General features: G+C 27.5%; 5 protein-coding genes across 5 annotated transcripts; 1 reads left to right on the plus strand and 4 right to left on the minus strand.

Moving 5' to 3' along the window:
- Nucleotides 1-621: 621 nt before the first annotated feature.
- Phum_PHUM472480 (histone-lysine N-methyltransferase ASHR1, putative) lies at nt 622-2,557 on the minus strand (the record flags this gene model as incomplete). Its single annotated transcript, XM_002430247.1, has 6 exons — nt 622-642; nt 798-1,015; nt 1,099-1,585; nt 1,665-1,949; nt 2,037-2,478; nt 2,547-2,557. 6 exons carry the CDS (start codon nt 2,555-2,557, stop codon nt 622-624), a joined length of 1,464 nt encoding a protein of 487 aa, XP_002430292.1.
- A 947-nt stretch (nt 2,558-3,504) lies between these two features.
- On the minus strand, nt 3,505-5,326 carry Phum_PHUM472490 (the record flags this gene model as incomplete). The annotated part of the gene is made up of 4 exons (XM_002430248.1): nt 3,505-3,743; nt 3,899-4,249; nt 4,310-5,172; nt 5,274-5,326. 4 exons carry the CDS (start codon nt 5,324-5,326, stop codon nt 3,505-3,507), a joined length of 1,506 nt encoding a protein of 501 aa, XP_002430293.1.
- Nucleotides 5,327-5,623: 297 nt separating this feature from the next.
- Phum_PHUM472500 (uncharacterized protein) lies at nt 5,624-7,300 on the minus strand (the record flags this gene model as incomplete). The annotated part of the gene is made up of 2 exons (XM_002430249.1): nt 5,624-5,720; nt 5,754-7,300. 2 exons carry the CDS (start codon nt 7,298-7,300, stop codon nt 5,624-5,626), a joined length of 1,644 nt encoding a protein of 547 aa, XP_002430294.1.
- A 1,085-nt stretch (nt 7,301-8,385) lies between these two features.
- Phum_PHUM472510 (cAMP-dependent protein kinase catalytic subunit, putative) lies at nt 8,386-10,577 on the minus strand (the record flags this gene model as incomplete). Its single annotated transcript, XM_002430250.1, has 2 exons — nt 8,386-8,420; nt 8,543-10,577. The coding sequence occupies 2 exons, from the start codon at nt 10,575-10,577 to the stop codon at nt 8,386-8,388; spliced, it is 2,070 nt and encodes a 689-aa protein (XP_002430295.1).
- Nucleotides 10,578-11,463: 886 nt separating this feature from the next.
- Nucleotides 11,464-13,212, plus strand: Phum_PHUM472520 (Inositol-3-phosphate synthase, putative; the record flags this gene model as incomplete). The annotated part of the gene is made up of 3 exons (XM_002430251.1): nt 11,464-12,279; nt 12,363-12,605; nt 12,685-13,212. The coding sequence occupies 3 exons, from the start codon at nt 11,464-11,466 to the stop codon at nt 13,210-13,212; spliced, it is 1,587 nt and encodes a 528-aa protein (XP_002430296.1).
- Nucleotides 13,213-14,165: the final 953 nt, after the last annotated feature.

The following is a 14,165-nucleotide window of genomic DNA, read 5'->3' on the forward strand; positions in this document are numbered from 1 at the left end:
ATGCATACCGAAAAAAAAAAACATTTATTATGAAATAATCATTAAGTAAAAAGCATTAGAAATTAATATTTAATAGTTTGAAATAAAAAATAAATGTCATAATATACATAAAATGCATAAAATGTTTTCAGGGACAAGTTACTCAGTGGACAGACAAGCTGTAACAAGGCATAGTTTAAAATCTACGTCATAATAGTTATTATCTTACCTGCGCTACGAAGGAAAAAATAAAAATAGAAATTAGTAAATAAATGTTTCCTATTGAGGAATAATTTCCTCTAGCACAATACGATTTCCCCAATTTCATTGTTTCCCACACTTGAGCCGAGGAAGGTTGAAAAATCACAAAATTGTGTCATTCACTCTACCGCTTTTTAGACATATTTTTTATATTTAAACCGTTATTACGAATAATTATTATTAAAATGCTTTGAATTATAATAAAAAAAACTGATAAATATTAGTTAAATTTAATTTTTTTTTTTCTGACAACGATTCACTATTACTTGACTCTAACCACGGCTTTGCGTTGACTATACTGATCTTGACAAATATCATAGAGTAATATTTAAAACGATTTCACAGCCTTGTATTACAAATTTTACGGTTACATTAATAACCTTAATAAATGCATTTGTGAAGCTAAATAAAAAAATTGTTGACGTAATTTGCGAATTTTCTGCATCTTTAAATAATGAAAATTTGTCAAAAAAGAAAAAAAAAAAAAAAAAATGTTTTTAAAAAATTTATTTTTTTAATTCTTTTTTATCACGATTTTGATTTTTTAATAATGAAACATTTTTTCTTAAATCTTTTAATTCGTGGATGGCAATTTTTAAAAATCGACCTTCGGGACTGTTATTCGGCTCGTAAATTAAAATATCAATTGCTTTTTTTAAAATTTTTTCGCATTCTTCCATTTCATACACAAATTCAAGATAATTAATTTCTTTTAATTCGTATTTTTTTTCAGCAAGCATCAACATAGGTTTATATAACTCATAGAACACTATTCCTAGAAAAAAAAAAAAAAAATCATCTTTTCATTATGCCATTGGCAAAAAAAATACCAAAACTAAGTAAAAATGAATTTTTTACCTTTATGCCTTGAAATTCCAGGCTCGATAATTTCCAACAAATTAATCATTTCTCTACAAAATCGTATAATTTTTATCAAAATTTTTTTTTGTGGATTCATTTGATTTCTTATGGTATCTCTAAGGGATGTTATTAATTTTTGTTTGATTTCAGTCATGACATAATTATTTTGTGGAAAACTTTTAAGACATTTCTTCAATAAATTTTCTAATTGTGTAGAATTGGTTTCATCGACATCCGATAAAAGATTTTGCCCCTCGACATTTGTCGCTTTTATCAATTGATTATAGAAGAAATGATTGCACTTTTCGCAATTCCAACCGGATGAATCGGATAATGGATTTTGAGAAATGATGCATCCCTCATGACATCTGGGACAAATTATAGATCCGGAATAAGTTCCCAATTCAGTTGGATCGGTACATCTTTTACAAAAACAATTAAAATATTTTCCCTTTTTTAATCTTTGTTGTCGAGCTGCAGTACACTGAAAACAAAAAACAATTTTTTAAAAATAATCTTTAGTGAAAGTGTTGAGAAAGAACCGGATTAGTGTGCACACTAACTTCGAAAGGATTAGCATAATTAAAAAAAATAGCTTGACCGGATTTTATGGGAACGCTAGCATGAATTGTCATTTCAAAAAAATCATTTAGGGATACATGAGTGTTTCCTATGCAATCATGAGACATAAATGCAGCTTCCCTATAAATTCCTCTGAGTTGATTACCAGCAGAAATTTGTTCATCATCAGGACATCTCATTTCGAATGAATTAACATCTAAAATTCCGCATATTTTTTGCATTAATAAACATTCTTCATCATTTAAAATATTAACCGAATTTAAAACCTAAAATTATTAAAAAAAATAATCAATTAAAATAAATTTTTTTGTACGACAAAAGTCGAAAAACAAAAAAAAAAAAAAAAAATTTACTTTAATAATATTTTCTTGATAATAATTCCAAATCGGTTCATTTTGTCGTTCGTCAACGTGAGACTCCATATTTATAAAATTATCCCATAAATGATCATCATCATCATCATCATCGGGAAATAAAAATAATTTTAACGAGAAACATTTTAACGGTAAAACAATTTGAAAATTAGATACTATGAAATTTTTATCGATTTTATCATTTTCAAATAATTTTTTATAATATTTACATTCGTATTTTGAATGTTGAGATTTGAGACTGCAATCCTCGCCGCAAACGGGTGCTATCTGACATTCCCGACAAAATTTAAATTTTTCGAAAAGGATTCGTCGAAAACAACCGAGACATAAAATATTTGAATTAATGCTAGGTCCTAGTATAAGAGGTTGTTCTTTTAAAATAATTTCTCCCGGTTTTAAATCCTTCGAGGCAACCATAAACCTATAAAAAAAAAAAAATCATAAATAAAAGATTAATAAACCCCTCCCCTCCCCCCCGGAAAAACTTACGTACCTTCCATATTTATCGGAAAATTCGATTGCGTATGATTTATTATTATTATTATTATTATTAAAAGCCATTTATTAAATATTCTTGCGTCACACTACGATGAGTTTTTATTTAATTTTAATAAATTTATTTGAAAAATAATAATAATAATTGTACTTGTACGTGTTTTTCCAGTTTGCTGTATCAAATTATTATTATTATTTAATAATGCATAATTCACTAAAAAATTTTTTTTTTTTTTAAATATTTAAATTAATTTTTTTTTACTTTTCCATTTCCATAAAAAATAAATCAAAAAAATTTTTAAATAAATTATTATTATTATTATTATTTTTCAAAAAGGTTAATTTCCCAAAAATTATAAATAAGTAAATATTTAAATTTTCTCTTTAAAAAAAAAAAAAAAAAATCACGTTGAAAATAAGTAGACACAAATACAAACCAACGTGAAACAATTTAAAAAAAAAAAATTTAGAAAAAATTTAAAAATAGCTCTCTAGTTTACAAAAAAAAAAAAAAAACAATGATCTAAATTTAATTTCCAATATTTTTTTCTCGAAAAATTTATTTTTATGTACATAATGTACAAATAAAACTCTTTAAAAATATAATAATAATAATAATAATTTTTTTTTTTTTAATAATATCAATAATAATTTCATAATTTAATTTAATTTAATAATAATTTCATTATAACAATTCGACTTTAAATATAAATCATTTTTTTTTCTTTCCTCTTCACTAATAAATTTTTCTTCCGATTTTAACTAACGATTCCCTCAAATTTATTTAATTTAATTAATAAATAATTAAATTAATTAAAAATTATCTTAAAAGAAAACTTTGAAAAATAATTTTTTTTAATTTTCTAACACAAAATCTAATCGTTTCCAATCACTTAACAAGATAAACGATTCAAAAAAAGAACAAATAAAAATATTATTATTATTATTATTATTAGTCCTGCTGTTGGAAAATAGAATTTTCAAGTTGACTTAAAATATTAACAGCCATTTTTTTTGCATTTCCTTCGGGCGATTCGGGATCATCGTAAGAAAATATAAATATAATTTTATTCAAATATTTAATCGCCATTGAAATTTTCTCATTCAACTGTTTTTCATTAATTTCATTTCGTCGAAATTGTTTTTTTGCAAATTTAACGACACAAGATTGTAATTCAAATAAATTCCATCCTGAAATTATTAAAATTTATTAAAATGAAAAATGTTAATGAGAAAATTGGATTTAAAAAAAAAAAAAAAAACTCATTAGAGGAATCGGATCGAGACCTTTTTAATTATAAAATCAAAGAGGTCGTTAAAGAAAAAAATTTTTTTTTAAAAAATACCTCTTTGCCTGGAAATACCCGGCCTTAATGTTTTTAATACCTCATCCAATGTATAACACAATTTCAATTTTTTTTCTAATAAAATATCAGGCAAATCATCTAAAAAATATTCTTTAGCTTGACCGTACAATTGAGCCAATGAATATTTAACGATAATTAAAAACCCATTGTTGGGATGTAGTAGGGATTTATATTTTTTAATAAAATTTTCACGGATTTCCACCGGATCTAAATAATTATCCAATTTGTTTAAATTTTCAACTTCTTGTTGAATATTAGAAAAAAGTTTTGAAACGGAATCTCCGGTAAGTTTCCAATTGCATGATGTACAATTCCAGGGAGCATCCACAACTGTAAAAATTCAAAAATGTTTCATTTGAAATAAAATTTAAAAAACAAAAATAATTTTACCTAATGGATCAGTATTCAATATCCAACCGTTATAACAATTTGAACATTTTATTGTGCTGAAATTTGTTTTTAATTCTGTTGGATCAGAACATCTTTGACAACAGCAATCGAAAAATTTCCCCTCCTTTAAATGAGATCTTCTTAGAAGGGTAGGCCAAAGAGTTTGTGTGTAACTCAATGTAAATTCTTGTCCTTTTTTAATTTTTAACGATGCTCTCACGTGAATTACGTTACTCCTCTCCCCATCATTTGAATTTTTAAAAATGTAATGACCCACATTTGGAATGCAAGAATGAAGGAAAAGAGATGATTTCGGATATAAATATCTCATGTCGTAACCGTAAGATGACGGAGATGAAAAAGCATTCGTTTCTAAAATACCACATGCAAAATGTATGAGATCTGATGAAAATCTCTCCTGGAGCTTACAAACTTTATGTAAAAATCCAACGGTATTAATGCTCTCGACTTTCCATATATCTGTCTTTTGTCTTTCTTCGTTATGTGATTCCAGTTTCGATATTTGAGAATTCCAGATTTCTGGAAATTTTTCTTTTCCAAGAAGAACTCTCAATGGAGTTATGCATTCATATTGTGGACAATTCCCCTGTGGATTTTTAACTTTGGTGAAACGTACTTTAACCGAAGAAAAAATTATGCATTCGTTTTCCGAATGAATTGGTTCCTTTTCACATTTTTCATCGCATACAGGCCAACCACATGTAGAACATAAGATTTTTCCATCAACTTTACGATGGCATCCCAAACAAACTGGTGGGGAGTCACTTTTGGGACCGTATGTAAAAGGTGATTCCTGTATTATCAAGTCACCAGGTTCGTAGTCTTGTAAGGCTACAGCGTACCTGTAACAAAGGTTCTTTTTTTTTTTAAACATTAACACTCTTAAAAACTAAACCATTACCGTTAGTAAATATGATAAAATACTTAAATTATATAATTTTACCTGCCAAATTTATCATTTTTTAAAATATCAAAATTTTTATTTAAATTTAACATTTTAGTCGTTTAATTTTGTACTTTATGCTGCTGTTAAAAACTAATTTATTTTTAAAAACTAAAATTCATGTGCTCTCCCACGCACTATTTTATTCCACGACTTCTCCCGATTTACAACTATTTTTAACACAAATTTTTAATTATTATTATTTTTTTAAAAAAAATTTTAAATGTTTTTATAAATTTTTAGTTTTTTTTTTTCGAATAAGCACAAATATAAATAAGTTCATATGCAACATTTAAAAATAACTTTTTTTTACATCATTTAATTTGTGTAGTTTCTGATATGTTGGTTATTTAATGTTTTAATAATATTTCATCGAAAGGATTAACAGCAGCTTTTGGTGGATAAATTGAATTTGTGATAGGATGATGACACGGAATCACTTTTGTCCTAAAATTATAAGGTAGAAATCTGATGATAAACTCATAAAAGTCCACAGTTGTACTGATGAGACCAACAGTAGCCATTTCTTTTTTTAATTTTTCTGTAAGAGATTTCTGATAAGATTTTCTTCTAGTTACAATTTTAACCGTGTCGCATATTCTCATTTCGATTTCCTCTGCTCTAACATTTGTATCTATTCCATATTTAGGCTTGAGCTTATTCAATATATATTGATGTAGTTTTTTAGTCACAAAAGGACCTTGTTTCTTTTTTTTTAAACCATTCGATGCAATTTTTTCCTTTTCCTTTTCAACGACAACAACTTTTTTTTTTTTAATCGAATTATTAATTAAATCATTTTTTTTAACATTAGAAACGATATTGTCGAATATTTTATCCCATGAAGATTTTTCAAATGAAACGCTTTTATTAAAATTCTTATTCGATTTAAGTAAATTTTCTTTATTATTTGACAAATTGGTTGAAATCCTTGGAACACAGGGAGGTGATATTTCCTCTTCTGAATTGTCAGACATCCAACATTTTAAATTTTCATCATTTATCGATGACTGTTCGAAATAAGTATCTGTATTAACGTGTTTACTCGATGAATTGTTTAAGCCGAAATTAGTGTCGCTATTTTCAGCATCATTATTAAAAGATAATTTATTCATTAGACTAATATTGCTTTTTTCAATCAATTTTGAAACATGCATTTCTTCTCCTCTAATGGCTTCTTGAGTTTCTTTAAATTGTGCAATATTATCATTGCTTGTCTTTTCGCATTTTTCATCTTCATTACCATTTGTGTTTTCTATTCCATCAGCTTGTGATTTGTTATTTTCTAATGTTAATGTAACATTTGTTATGTTATAATTTTCTTCTAAAATGCTTTTATTAGATTTTTTAAAAATAGAATTTCGACTCAGCTCATGATCTGAAACATTTTTAATATTAGATTCGTTAAATTCGACTTCAAAATGATTAATCTTTTTCTTTTGAGATTTTCGAAACAGCTGAGTCTTTAAATTATTTTTTCTGGCTTCTTGTTTTTCATTAGTTTCCAAATTTGTGACATTAATCGTGTCACTCAAAGAATTTTCTAATTCAACAGGCTTTTCGGTTGGTTGACTCAATAAAAACGACCTTATATCAGAAGTATAGTTTTTAACATTGGTTATAGTTTCTTCGTTATCAATATTAAAAAAATTTTTATTTGACGTAGGCTTATTTTTAAAAGCACCACGTTTATCCTTTTTTAAAATTGATGTCGACATTGATGAAAGTTCAAATTCGGAATCATCATTTTTTTGATGATCATTTGGTGATTCTGTGAGATCCTGATCAGTGTGAAATGTATTAAACGGATCTGTTGCATATTCGTTTCGTTTAAATACTTTTTCCGATTTAGAAAAACTGCTTGATTCGTTTGATTGACTGCATATTCTACTTTCAGTAAAATTAACACTGAAATCATCAAGTGTAGGCGATTTAAATTTTTGAAAAGGCTTCGATTTTCTATTAGCATCCTTTTCTTGTTCCAATAAAGATTCACCAGTGTGGATATCAGATATTAAACTTTCCATTTCTTTTCAATAAAACTAAAATATAAAAAATAAAAACTTAATTACTAAATAACACCAATTAGTAAAAAAATACGATTAAAATTAAATAAATACCAAAGAACTTATCAATTACAATCATCAACACAAAACGTTAACGTTATTTCCTTTGGCGCGCTTTTATCTCATGTTGCCAACCTAAAAATTTATTTAAAATTTGTTTCAAGTTAATAAATAATTATAAATATTTTCTATAAGCACAATTTTTAATAAAAATTATTAAGAAAATATTTTAAATAAGAATCCATGACACGATTAAACAATTAAATCTAAAAAAGTAAAAATTTGTTGACATTATTTTTTTTACATTAACTAAAATGAAATATTTGTATAAACTAAATAATTTCAATTCAAATTAAATTCTTTTGTTTTTAGTCATTTAGTTTAAATAAATTAAAATTAAATTACACTAATAAAAAAATTTTTTTAATATTATTTAATTTATTATTATTATTATTTTTTTTTTTTTGTACATAATTATTGACTCCTATTTTAAAATAAAAACAATTAATTTTTTTTTTGCAGGGTAGTATGTTATGTTAAAATAAATTTTTATTTTACATAAATATTTATTTATGTATATATGTATATTATTTATATATTGTACATACACATTGAAAAAAAAATAAATTAATTGAAAAGATAAATTTTAAAATTTTAATATTTATTATGAATTACTCTAAATATATATAATTTTTATTAAAATTGAATAGTCATATTTATTTAAAAAGTCAGAGAAAATTTTTTTGAATGAATGAATGAATGAATAAATATTATAAATTTTTTTTGTATTTTCAAGCTCAAAATTTCTTTTGTTTAAACAAATATATATTTATATATATATATAAAGAAAAGTGTGTTGAAAGTACAAAAAATCCAACATAATAATAAGCTTTGGCCTTATATTTGGATCATTGCATTTAAATAAAAAAAAAAAAAAAAAAGTAAGTAATTTCACATTTATTATGATATTTTGAATTTAAAAGATTTGAAAAGAAATAATAATAATAATAATAATAATAATGATAGATTTATAAATTGAAATTTGACTAGTCAGTAATATTTATACATTTAATAAAGAATTCTATATATTCGACGATTGTTTGTTTGTTAATTATGGTTAAAAATTTTTTTGTATTATTACCCCTCCTTTCTATTACTAAATAAATATATATTTTTTGAAAATTTTCATCGATTAAATTATACCTGCGGGGGTGTAAAATGGAAAAGCTCCGAATTGTGAATTTATTGGGGTTTTGGGTGACGCGCACATGTATAAGAATTCGTCGGATTGTAAACGGGTTCGATTTAATGTCGGCTCGGAGGCCGACCTGTGGATTTTAGGTAGCGATCTCACTAAACTTTCCAGGGATGCTAGTATTTGTCTGAAAAGCGGCCTTTCGTCGCGATTTAATTTTATGCAGTCTTCAATTAGTCTACACAATGCCTTTGGAGTATCAGAACGTAAATTGGTCAAGTCTGGGCGCAATTGCCCTCGTCCAACCATAAAAACAATTTGATCCTTATTATTTAAATGGCTATAAGGTAATTGTCCTGTGAATAACTCGTAAGACACGATGCCGAAAGCGTACACGTCCGATTGAAAACTGTAAGGATTTTCATCCTGCATTCTTATTACTTCGGGAGCCATCCATAGAATCGACCCGGATGGCTGAAGAAATTGTTGCGAACCCGACCACCGCGTTTTTACCGTGGCAAGACCAAAATCACCTATTTTCACGGTTAAATCATCAGTCAAAAAAATATTGTTACTTTTTAAATCTCTGTGAATGATATTTTTGGCATGTAAATAATCCATTCCTTGAGCTGTTTGCCTGCTGATCTCAATTAGACAAAGTAATTCAAATTTTGTTTCCTGAACGTGTAAATGTTGATACAAACTCGAACCTTCACACCACTGGGTCACAATAGAAAGCTGTGGCTTACTAACGCATCCCATGAAAAGTAGTACATTGACATGTCTGGTTTTACGCAAAACAGCAACTTCGTTTTTAAAAGCCTGCAACTGAGCTGGAGTCGGATCTTTTACATTTAAGGTTTTGATTGCGACAGGACCGTGCCAATGACCTTTGTACACTGTTCCAAAAGAACCAGATCCTATTCTGGCACACATTAATATTTCATCTGCAGGAATTTCCCAATCTTCTATTGTCTCTCTAGGAGGTCTAACTTTTTTGCTACTCTCATCAGCACTTCTTGCTCTAGGCCTCCACGGCTGTAAGGTATTGGTTGGCGAAGCTTGTTCGCTTCTGGAATTGAAATGATGAGTAGGACTACTTCCAGGGCTACTCGCATTGCCCCCAGCTGGACTACTCAAATTTTTAACTTGAGAATAATTTCCGATAAAATTTTCAGATACGGCATAGTCTCCTCCCTGTTCTACCATGTGAATACAAACATTGGGAGCAGAACTGGAACGTTCCCTCTGACTAAGAGGCTCATTTCTCCCATGCTCTCCATGATGAGGAATAAATTGAGGCTCAGACTTTTGGGGCTGGGCAAGCAAAGTTTGATAAGCTATATCCTCCATTCTAACTTGTTGACACAATGGTGGAACTCCACTTGCACATCTTTGATGAAATCTATAACCGCAAGTTCGACAACAGAAACCCTGAAATAGTAATTTTCTACAACACTCACAAAATGCTAATGAAAAAAATGTTTTTCTCACAAAGTTGTGAGATATGCTCGTAGTTATTGGAAATTTTTCAATTAGTTGCACTACTATTTCATCACCAACATTACAAATATCTTCATCCCAAGAAATTTTTTTATTTTTAAAAGTAACACTGTAAACATCACACATTATCGGTGTTAATTTTCTTAAATTCATTGCTTTCGCTAAAGCTTCTCTGACTGTGAGACCAGGCCATACTTGCACACTAGTTCTTTGTTGATTGGGTAAAAAAGCTCTAACCACAGATTTTAATGGAGAATGAGGAACTTGTTTGGGCGAGTTTAAATTTTCTGTTGTTGTATCATCACCAGATGGATAAATCTGTTCCATTAATTCATGCTCTTTCATTAAAAATTCATGTAGTTTACTGGTCAGCTCTTGATACTCTGTTAAGTACATTGTCGGAGGGTGCTGAAAGCTGGCAAATTTTGCATTTAAAGCATCTATGTTTTCTCTAGTGAGTCTTATAACGCTCCTTATGTTTTTAAGTTCATCAAGCAGCGAAGAATTATTATTATATGATCCTGAAGGTACACTTGCCATTATGGCTGTGAGATATGGTGATACCTGAAATTTTAAATTTAAAAAATTTATCAACGCGAAACAATTTTATTTATGCACTTAAGCATTTAATCATTCACGTTTGGTTAAAAATTTAATAAACTAAAAATTAAAAAATTTTAATTTACTATTTTCTTTTAAAAACTCAGTAATTATAAATTTCATTTTTCTATTTTTAAAAAATTGATGGCAACATTTAAATAGTTATATTTACATATACAGGTTGCATGGCATGCTTATTTAATTTGATATTATTATTTAAATATATTTAAATAATTTTTTTCTAAACGTTAATTGTAAATTATTAATAAAATTTGTAAATGCCCAGCCGAATTGACTGTTCAAAGAAAATCGGCTAATTTGAGGGGAGGGGGATGAAAGAAAATGTGATGCAGGTTGACCCAATTAAATTTTATGATAATAAATTTATTAATTAACCCTTTACTTGCTTTAAACTTCGCGTTACTCAAAAAACATGATTCTCCTACAAAAATATATGTTGTAGAGGAAAAAGATTTTTAAAAATTTAAAAATACTTTGACACTTTCTTGCGTGTTTATTCACTCTGTGAGATATTGAAAAGTGACCTCTCGCGATGAGAATAATAAGTACCATGCCGGTGGTCTGACGTCATAACGCTTTTTCTGGACGTTTCTTCAACTATTAAAATTATTCCTTAAAAAGGAGCAGAGGTAAGCATTGGTCGGAAAGTTTTTAGTCGGTGTTTGTTTCGCTTAAACGTATGTTGTCTTGATGTCTCACGCAAATTTTTGCGATACAAGTCTTAGTCCTTGAATATTCGGATTATGCTATTATTTACGGCGTACGATAATTCTTAGTATTGATTTTTAGTTTAACTCTTGACCCGATGGAGGACTCGGAAGTGTTTGTGGAATCTCCATTCGTAAAATATTCCGAAAACTACATAGAGTCAATATATAAATATAATACAACAAAAGCCCAATGCACTGGGTCGAAAGTTATTGTGTCGCCAAATGAAGTTGTTTTGAATATTCGGACGGAAAGAAAAGTTCCAAAACTTGGATTGATGTTGATCGGATGGGGAGGAAATAATGGATCTACCGTTACCGCAGCTATTTTAGCCAACAAGTACAAAATAACGTGGAACACCAAAGAGGGATTACAGCATCCCAATTGGTATGGCTCTCTCCTTCAATCATCAACCGTCACTTTAGGTTTTAATTCAAATGGTGAACCAGTGAGTGTTCCACTAAGTAAATTACTCCCTATGGTACACCCGGAAAACATAATTTTGGATGGGTGGGACATATCATCGTTAAACTTAGCCGAGGCAATGCAAAGAGCTAAAGTTATAGATTACGATCTGCAAAAACAATTGATTAAATATATGCAAAATTTAAAACCCAGACCGTCAATTTTCTGTGATGAATATGTTGCACCGAACCAAGGAGATAGAGCAGATAATGTTCTTTCCGGATGTAAGTGGGATCAACTTAATAAAATTAGAGCAGACATAAGGGATTGTAAAGAAAAAAATCAAGTGGACAAAGTTATCATTTTGTGGACAGCAAACACTGAGAAATATTCTGAAGTTATGCCAGGACTCAATGACACTGCTGAAAATTTACTATATGCCATAAAAACCAATTCCCCATTAATTTCACCTTCTACCATGTTTGCAGTAGCAGCTATACTCGAAGGGGTGAGTCAGCAATTTACATTAATTAACATCAAATTAAATTTATACGAATCAAGGACTTACCCATTTCCCAAAATTTTTTCCAGTCTGCATTTATAAATGGGTCTCCACAAAATACATTCGTACCTGGTTGCATTCAACTAGCAGAACAACACAATGTATTCATCGCTGGTGATGATTTTAAATCTGGCCAAACGAAATTAAAATCTGTACTAGTTGATTTTTTAGTTAATGCTGGAATAAAACCAGTGTCAATTGTTAGTTACAATCATTTGGGAAACAACGATGGGAAAAATCTATCATCTCCTTTACAATTTAAATCGAAAGAAGTAAGTATGATTGATTTTTAAAAAAAAAAAAATTAAAATGTTAAGGTGTAAACTTACTCATTTGTTTTTTGATTTCCAGGTGTCGAAAAGTAATGTGGTCGATGATATGATTCAATCAAATCCTGTTTTATATAAGAAAGGAGAGAAACCTGATCACTGCGTCGTCATTAAATACGTTCCTTATGTTGGAGACAGCAAAAGAGCATTGGATGAATACACATCTGAAATTCTCATGGGTGGACATAACACGATTGTCGTTCACAACACTTGCGAAGATTCTCTTTTGGCTGCACCCATCATTCTCGATCTTGCTATCATAACTGAATTGTGCCAAAGAATTAAATTCAAAGTTGTCTCAGAATACAATTCAGAATATTTTGGTTTTAATTCCATTTTGTCCATTTTAGGGTACCTATGTAAATCTCCTCTCGTCCAAGGGAATACTCCCATCGTGAATTCGTTGAGTAGACAAAGATCGTGTATCGAAAATATTTTTCGTGCTTGTTTGGGTCTCCCACCTGAAAACAACATGCTTTTAGAATACAAATTACAAAAAAAAGCATTTCTAGCTACAGAAAATGGTATAAAAAATGGCGAAGCTCATTAATTACAGTCAAAAAAAAAAAAAAAAAAAAAATTACAATAATAATAATAATAATATGTGGCATACATTGTTATTACATATCAGTTACATTTTTATTTTATAGTAAAGAAAAAAAAAAAAAAAAAAAAAAAAAACTATTATTATTATTATTATTATTATTATTTGCTTTTTAATATTTTTTTCTTTTTTTTGTTTTTCCTAAAGCTCACGAACAAAATAATAATAATAATAATAATAATGAATAATTAATAATTGGAGTTTAAAAAGTGCCTCCCATTTATTTTCTCCTGTGACGTAACAAATTTTAAAATATACGAAACAGGTGTCATTGTTTTTAAAAAATTATTATTATTATTATTATTATCAGTAAACACAAAAAAAGTGATGATAATGCAAAACAATAATAATAATAATTTTCTATTACACTTATTTGTGATAAAAAAAAAAAAAAAAAAATGTATTACCAATATTTGTGATAAACAAAAAAATAAATAATTATTATATACAAATATATCATTGGGAGGCTTTTTTTTTTAAATAATAATAATAATAATAATAGAAAACATTTTGTTTATAATAATGTTTATGTGATTTGTTTGTTTTCTTTTTATAAATAAAAAAAAAAAATGTTTGTTTGAAAATTTAAATATCCCTGTGTTTATTAAATGGAGCTTTATTTATGTGATTTTTTTTAATTAAAAAGTTTAATTTTTTCCTTTTTGTTTGTCTTAAATAAATTTGTTTAATTTAATTTATGTAATTATTAATTAATAAAAAAATAAATAAGTTATTATAAATATGATAAAAAAATTATGTAAGCTTTTAAATGTTTTTTCATTAATTAAATTATTTGTTTGTTTAATTTAAATAAAATAAATTTTTTTTCTGTGTATTAATTTGCTTAATTCGGTTTTAGGTAGTTAATTATTATTATTATTATTTTTACAAGTTTTTTT

Source organism: Pediculus humanus, genomic scaffold (genome assembly GCF_000006295.1).
Source record: "Pediculus humanus corporis 1103172108252 genomic scaffold, whole genome shotgun sequence".
NCBI classification, from domain to species: Eukaryota; Metazoa; Arthropoda; class Insecta; order Psocodea; family Pediculidae; genus Pediculus; species Pediculus humanus.